Source organism: Frankliniella occidentalis, unplaced genomic scaffold (assembly GCF_000697945.3).
Source record: "Frankliniella occidentalis isolate FOCC.00 unplaced genomic scaffold, Focc_3.1 Scaffold311, whole genome shotgun sequence".
NCBI classification, from domain to species: Eukaryota; Metazoa; Arthropoda; class Insecta; order Thysanoptera; family Thripidae; genus Frankliniella; species Frankliniella occidentalis.
Window position 1 is genome coordinate 340,457 of NW_026267436.1, and position 8,468 is coordinate 348,924.

The 8,468-nt window shown below is 44.3% G+C and overlaps 1 protein-coding gene across 3 annotated transcripts in view; it reads right to left on the reverse strand.

Moving 5' to 3' along the window:
- Nucleotides 1–8,468, reverse strand: part of LOC113208048 (putative uncharacterized protein DDB_G0290521) — a 37,897-nt gene that overhangs the window by 10,596 nt on the left and 18,833 nt on the right. Inside the window, exon 1 of one of the 3 annotated variants that reach the window (XM_026424882.2) lies at nucleotides 4,325–8,462. The exons of the other annotated variants lie outside the window; for them this stretch is intronic. Coding sequence (XP_026280667.1) covers nucleotides 4,325–4,335 — 11 coding nt within the window. The 5' untranslated portion in view covers nucleotides 4,336–8,462. Of the gene's footprint in view, nucleotides 1–4,324; nucleotides 8,463–8,468 lie in introns of those variants that run through there. 3 annotated transcript variants of the gene reach the window in all.

Genomic DNA, 8,468 nt, shown 5'->3' on the forward strand with positions numbered 1-8,468 from the left:
CCTGTGGTACCGAAACCTATTCTATCATTCCAATACTGAACCACTAGAACCACCGTATCCATAGTAATACTCAGCAAGAATACACCACCAAAACAGCGCCTCTCCACCTTCCGCTTTTGTTCTTCTTGCTTCCGCTCCGCGCTCCATTGGAATACCCTATTGGAATGCTTCATCTCGGCAAAATGAGATAAAAATATGGTATTTCACCCAGTTCAAACCAGATCCAAAAAAGAACGGTAATGCTTCCTGAACTGTTTCCTCAGAGATAACTGTAGTTATCTCTGGTTTCCTCCTTGACGCTCAATGGCTGACGCGGACGAAGTCCTCGTTTAAGATTATACCTAATAGAGCATGCACACAGCACACGGACGAAAATTTTGTCAGAGGCTTTACTTTCAGATGTTGATCTTAGAGAACTATTTAAAAGATTTTCTTTAAAAATTATATTTTGTGACCTTTGGTTTTCCAATAGACCGTTCCGACAGTGCGCTTTTTGAGAAGAAATGAAGAAGTCGGGACCGGAACCAGTTCCAAAAGTGCACTTATTTTTGTCATTTGACTGTGCAGTTCGACGTGAATGACTTCGATTAAATCTCTAGTATCTGTCAATTTAAGTTTTCACTGATTTAAGCCATTATTTTAGAACTGTTTCCGGTGGTGATTGCATTAATTCTTCTTTAAACGGGCTCTGCCGGTACCATCTATTATTTTTTTAATCCAATTTTTGAGCTAGAATGCTTATCTTTGAAGTCGCTCTGTTTTTTAATGATACCGAACAACCCTAAAATTTCGAGATCACTAACTAAATGGGGTATTTTACCCAGTTTAAACCGGATCCAAAGAAGAACAGTAATGCTTTCTGAACTGTTTCCTCCCTGACGCTCATTGCCTGACGTGGACGAAGTTTCCGGACCTGTCACTAGGGCAGTCGCACCCTGAAATTCTCAGATCACTACCTCAATAGAGGGTTCCCGCTCTGCGCGTTCCGAGAAGAAGTAAGGAAATCAGGACTGGAACCAGTATGAAAGTCCCCATATTTTTCCTATTTAACAGTTCATTTTAACATAACTGTCCTCGCGTAAGTCCATTCTAACTATGAAGGTTCATTTGCACTAGTTTTTACCGTAATTTTGGAACTGTTTCCAGTGACTATTTCCTTAATTCTTCTTGAAATAGACACAGCGGGAACCGTCTATTCCTTATCGTGTTATCGTGCATACAGACAAACAAACAGACGAACAGAATGAAGCTTTATTGGTCAGTGCGGAGTATAGGATAGGGCTCCGCTAACGCTCAGCCAATCATTCACTCCCGAAGGGGTGTTTGCCAGGATTTGCCGTAGACGTTTCGTTTTCTAGGCGAGAACCTTAAGATACCCTTAAAATTTCAAGTCACACAGACAGGCACGAGGTAGTTTGCATATTACTCCACAATAAACAGATACTCTACTCTCACTTCGGTGATCTGATTGTCACAGGCATTCCCGTCATTTTATTAAAAACATTGCACAGGATCGTTACATGTCATTAACATATTTCTCTATTCACAGTGAGACTATCCAGTTGGCCGGCATGGCCCAGTTCATCCTAAGCTTAATTGCGCTGGGAGTGTGCATGTTTGCACCAGGATTTATAGAACAGTACTGGCCTGAGATCAAATTAATAGCAACAATCCTAAGCCGCAGTAAGTACACCTCTATTTCTTACATACAATGCCTCTACTGATGGTCACAGTTTCTCATTGAAATGACGCTTATTGTTCTTATTTGTTACAGTGTACAGTGTATATTCTGCCAAACAAGTAGTTCGTCAAACGCATATTTGAATACTTGATACGAAGCTATGGCATGAGGCTTGCGAATTACTTCCTATTGAGTGGTCGGTCTCTAATAATGTTCTCGGACAAAAGCCAAACGCTCCACTGTATACTATTCTAATTTTATGGGATTTTTCTGAGCGCTTCGGAATGTCAAGTAACTGACCTACCCTCCTCTCTTTTGTTAGCTTCCCGTGCCCAGGGCGTGAGTAATCTTCAACTGTAAGTCATGAAAAAATTTATGTTGTCTAATCAAAGATGGCCGACGCCTGAGGAACCCCTTTGCCTTGTTCTTGATCGCGAAACTGCTGATAGTTTCACTGAAATGTCAATTCAGTCTTCCCCTTTAGTTAACCTGAGTTTTCCAATCAAATGGAAAACTATTCAATATTTGGATGATCAGAGCAAAATTAGTTTTGGCCAAACATGTTCTACGAACAGAAGGGCGGTTCTGCGCTATTTTGAGAACTCGCCTCCTTCCATTTCACATCAGCTTTGGTCATGGCCGGTTTCACCGCTAAATGCGTTACTGTCAAGTCTAAAACTCAGGAGGCAGGCGGTCGAGGCGGTCCGCCTGATGCGCTTCTCCAGAAGAATATTGTGGATAGGACATGTTGGGCTTAGTAGTCTACCCTCTGTCAGCCCGCCGGCGTATACGCATAGCTGTGCGAGAGCGGAGCTAAAAGCTTTTTTTCAAGAACTCACTAACCCCAAAATCCAAACTCGGTGCATCTGCCCAAGATTGTTGCAAACCTTGCTAGGTTGTGGGCTTGATATACCACTCCAGCAAGTTCTAGTGGCACACGGCTCACATCTAGTAGAAAAATGTGATTTCATGAGTCTGCAACAATGGAATGGGCTCACCCTTGAACCACGCCATCTTAATCTAACGTGCATGAAAGCTCTAGAGACATTCCGTTTCCACCTTTCAAGTTGGGAAGACCGCATGCATGCAGCTAATACCCTAGCCTCTGTTTCTGTCATACCTAGCCTAAAACTAATAGCTGTTTCTGTTATTCAGCACCCTAGCAAATACCCTCAGGCCGAGAAAAATAAGCAGCTCCTTGCGCCACCAGGTTGGCAACGCCTTCTTACAGAACTTGCAACGAATGACGGGTTTATTGTTGAAGTTCCCCTAGGAATATCATATTACATTCGTGCTACCTAGTTGTCAAATTAAAAGCCTTCTGCACTATAAAAAAATAGCAGCATTCACAAGAAAAACAAAAGTTCTGCTTAATTCTATTTTTTTATCTTTATTGATTTGTCTCTGTCTTTCAGACTTAGTGATTGGACAAAATTGAACCCATCATGTGTCCATCGTCATTGCAAACAATCGCCGCTGCCGCCCTCTGCTCATCTGACGCCTTGTATTGCCTTGACTCCCTGCACCTGCCAGTTCACCTTCAGATGCTATTAACTTGTAAAATTAAGGAAAGGGCTATCCCCATGCTGATGCAACCGGAAGCCTCCAAAGATACAGAGTTGTTAGAATTCATTACAAATCCGAATGCGCAAGACATAGATTTAGCAGTGCTCTCAATAGCGGCGATTCTGCTAATACGTGTCCCTGAAGTTGGAACTGGGGAGTGTGCATATACAAATATGGAAAATGTCTTTATCTATGACTGGTTCTCCACCAGCAAATAGACCCCTTCGACGGTAGGGTGAGGGGGGGGGGGAGGAGAGGGGAGAGGGGGTAAAAACTTTTATTGCCTGCAACATTTTCACTGAGATTGGGAGACAGCAGAGGAGGTTGAGGAAGCATTAACATTCCTGGCAACCCTTCGTCAACCCCCAACGACAATCACGTGTTACCTTCCGTTAGCGGAATCGAAGGACTACACAATGGTAGCCTTTAAAATGTGTGACGAACGCCTCATAATCGGGCCTTATTATACTGATTATCCGAGTGCAGTATATTTTACTAATTCTCGACTTGCATTGAAGAAAAACATAACTCCTTGCACGGAAAAAAAAGTTACCTGCTCCAGCTTAACATTAGGTATGCGAGCCAAAAGTTAGCTGCCTGGAGGACAGACAAGAAAATTAGGAACAGTAGCTTATTAATTCGGTGCGTGAGCTAATCTGTGACTTTCGCAGATAAAGCGTTCCCTGTAGTGGCCCAACTACATCAGTTGTATGAGCGAATGGTATTTCGCATTCGTTCGGACAACTAATATAGTTGGGCTACTACAGGGAACGCTTTATCTGCGACAGTCACAGATTAGCTCACGCACCGAATTATAAGCTACTGTTCCTAATTTTCTTGTCTGTCCTCCAGGCAGCTAACTTTTGGCTCGCATACCTAATGTTAAGCTGGGGCAGCTAACTTTTTTTTTCCGTGTGCTCTCTTCTCCCAGCTCATTTTCGGGTAGGGTCCAAATATAGAACAATTAACTGGTAAATTAAGATCTCTCAAATAACACAAGAAATTAGGCAAATAATAGCACTATTGTATAGAAACTCAATAAAACGATTAGAAAATCATCAATTCTCTCTCACTTACCATCTTGGCATGTTCACACATAGCTTCTCCTTAATTAAAATTCTATTTATAGATTTCGAATTCACGACGCTCGTTCGGAGGTAGCCTACAGCACCGGTCTAGCAGTTTGAGGTCTCCTCACCTCGCCAGTCGGTAACACGGTAATATGTCTACCGCTTGTACCTGGAATGGAATGAGTGACTCGGTTGAATTGGCACGGGACACGGGACTGGATAGTTGGTTAAAGGGCCGCCTCCCTGTAATAGCTTCCGTTTCAGAAATCGAAAAGATGGTAAACAAGGTCTCAAAATTCATCCGTTTTTTCACGCTAAATTCAGTTAAACATACACCTGGACAGACTTCACGTATGCTTCATGATTTTCTTGACTTTACATTTGAACTACTCTCTACAGTTGACAAGCGTGCTCAAACAATGGTAAAATACGCGACAGACGCACTCGTGAACGCTCTTGATAGGGCCCAGCAAGAAAGTGAGGAACGAACACGCTTGGAGAAATTACTGCTCGCCAAACAATATAACCATTCACAGCACCGTGTCTACAAGCTAAGCTCCGCTGCAAAGCGTAGGGCTAGGCGACACCGTGCAATTCAGCGTGCCAAAGCGCTGGCAGTACAAGGTTCTGCGATATCGTGTATTATGTAAACGCGTGACGTGCGGGCAGTCGGCTGGTCGCGGTGTAAGACTAAGTGTTGGCTTGGGTGCTTACACGGAAAAAAATATGTTATCTATTCCAGCACAACGTTTGCTAGGACAACTAACGTGTTTGCTGTCAGCGTGACAAGCAAGGTGTTCGACCAGTGCCTCCAAGTCGGAGCGCAGCGCCGAGGGGCGAGGGTTCAACACCGACTCGGGTCGGTTCTAATTCCTTGTTAAGGGCAGTAGAAGTGAGGAAGGACGCACCCTTAACAACGTAAATGGAACAACTCTGCAAAAATTTAAGTTTTAACATCTTATAAAAACTTTCTCCCGCATTAGTTTTTACAGCTGACGTGATTATCTGCTATAGTAAACATCGCTTGGCTCTCACAGTCAGAGATTAGCTCTCACAGCTAACGCATTGCTTGTCACGCTGGCAGCTAACACATTAGCTATCACAGCTTACTTATTTTTTTCCGTGTACGTGAGATGTGGTTCGGGAGATCTTTCTGATTAGGCATTTGGGGAAAAATACGCAGCACGGACCCGGGGTGGGGGGTGGGGGGAGGGGGGGACTCACGCCGATGGTGTGGCAGCCTGGGGCTGGAGGTGACAAACAAGACACCTCCCAGCCCCGCCTCGACCTGCCAGAAGGTTCCAAATCTCTCCGCGGACGGGCTCGTGGCCATTCGCTGGTGGGAGATTCTCCAAGCCACACCTCAGCCCGTGAATTAGTCGACGTGTGCCTGCAGAAGTGGCGTATCTGTGAAGAGGCGCGCTACACTGGCGAATCTGAGCCGGCCCGCCCAACACTGGCGGATCTGGGAAGAGACGGTCATCACAGGCGTATCTGCATTTCAGCTGATCTGCTCAGTCAACTTCGAATGCCTACTGCTCACCGTGGGTATGTCGTACAGTATTGACTGATGTCAATGTTTATATCCTCGTGATTGAGTTTTGATATCACTCAACACTATACGATATACCTACAATGAGCAATACGCCTCCAAAGTTGACTGCGACCAGATCTACCGGAAAGCAGATACGCCAGGGTTGGCCGGGCCGGCGCAGATCCACCAGGGTTGGCCGGGCCGGTGCAGATCCGCCAGTGTTGCGCGCCTCTTCACAGATACGCCACTTCTGCAGGCATACGTCGTAGTGATATGCGTAAGTGTCTTCTTTGAATACACGTGTTAAAAGTGCAACTTGTATCTTACCTTGATACCTGCAAATCCAAATACACACGAACCCAGTCGAACCACTCAGTAAGAAGAGACACACAGAGACAAAACTCTTCAGTGTGAATGACCATCTCGTCGCGACATGGTTACTTTGACGTTTCATTTCACATATCAACTTGCCCAATACGACAATTGAGAAGTCACCGCAAGTACACCGTTTCACAGTGTAACAATGCTTCCAAATTGGCCAGAATATTGCTATGTATTTGATCAACTTGACAATTCGAGCACCAGCATTTTTGTAGAATTAGGCAAAGTATTGTTCTTTAAAGAAAAAGTATCCGCTGAAGCCACGCCGTTCCCTGCTTCCATTCCTTGGCCAGTTCCGTAGGTGGTTGGAAGGAATAGCAACAGAACGCTCACTAGACTAAGTTTTTATATCTGTCAACAAGCTGGGCACAGCTTTCAATGCTTTGCAACTGTCTCAATCGGAAATTGTCAGTACAACTCAAATTAATGCTGTTAAAATTAAATCTGCTATTGCAGCCATTCGCAAGGGCGTGAAAACATACCATAATGTTATCACTCAACTCGCAACAGCCATCCTTGAGCACAAGGACCAGATGAATTATGTACTAAAACGGCTGCTGCTTTCGGTTGTTGTGAGTTCCAGAATTAGACTGTTCCAAACACATCTGTCTACGATCCGCTCAGTGCATGCTTCATGCCGAAACGGTCGTCTGAGCAGTCTAGTTGTACCCGGTTACCAAACAGACATCTCATTAAGGATTCCATGTATTTATTTTTATTTTCCAATTTTGCGTCCGAAACGTCAAGAATCATCCGCGTTGAGAACTGATAGTCATATTAGTTCAGCTTTTCTAATTGCCATCCTTTTGGCTCGTCTACGCGTTTTTGCTTTTCTTTAATTTATACTTGTATTTATCTTAACGTCATTCATTTTGTTTATTGAAATGTTTACTATTTTAAAGAATTGATCTTTGTTCTATCCCTTTATTCTCGGGGTCTAGAATTTTTTTAGAGGCCAGTTATGTCATGGAGCACGACGCACGTCCTCCTGCTTCCATATTTTCGCGCCTTATGCGCTCATGTGAGAGATGTGCGGCACCTTATACTAAGCGAAATTTGCCAATATTTTTGAAGAATTACAATCTTTGTACTCTCCTCTTTCCAAATATGTATGGGTTTGTCAATTTCCAGGTCATTTGGCTTAGTATAGGGCCCCTCTTATTTCGCACTCCACCACTCATCTCATACGTGAGCGCTCAGGCGTGTCTAACTTACTAAGCCAAATGACCTAAAAATTGACAAAATTATAATTTTTTGGAAAGGGGAGTTTACGGAGATTGTAATTCTTCAAAACTATTGGCAATTTCGCTTACTATAAGGCACCGCACCCGCACATCTCTTACGCGAGATCTCACATCACGTGAACGCTCACGCGTTCTTAACTTTACACGAGGCCAGGGTGGCTCTGCAGCCCTGGGCCGAGCCGGTCTCTCCCGGGGCGCTTGGTCGGCAGTCATCAGGGTCAGGTCATCTCTCGCCGTGTAACTTCTCATAGGTAGGCCTACTCATCAATGCAGAGTGTCTGTTTCGAACCGATAGGGCAAGATCTCAATAAACCTGTGGTACCATACTGTGGTACTTACTCTTTTATTACACACTGAACCACCGTAACCATAAACTGATAAGCTAGAATAAACATACAAAACATGCGGTCGCTAGCCAATAGGCTCAACGTCTCAGCGTCACCACGCTGTTACTCGTTCTCGCCTCCCGGCCAACACCCAGCACGCCCCTTCTGTTGTATCACAATTGAGACGGATAGGCAGATAGATATGTGGATGAGTATGATCAGTATGAGAGCGTCGTACCCTCCTCCCTCCCTCCCTTTATACTGTGCTCTCATACTGATCCTACTCATCCACATAGTCTATCTGTCTCGACTATGATGCAACAGCAGGGGCAACTGACGGTCTTTCCACGGGTGACGGCAAGTCTGATTGGGCATTTGCGTTTCCTGACGTCATACACGAGGGTCGGCAACACGGTAAAAAATAATTTGCTCCCACAACAAACGATTTTGTTAACATAGACATAACAAATAATTTTTTAGTTGCGGGAACAAAGAAATCGGTATTGGAACCGAAATTCTGCCACAGCTAACGCGTCGCTATGGTAACAAATGCAACTGCCAACTGCCAACTGTTCTGGTTCCTAAACGAGGATTTTTTCTTACAACAAACGCATTTGTTACCATAGCGACGCGTTAGTTGTGATCTGACGTAGTTCTAACTTTTCA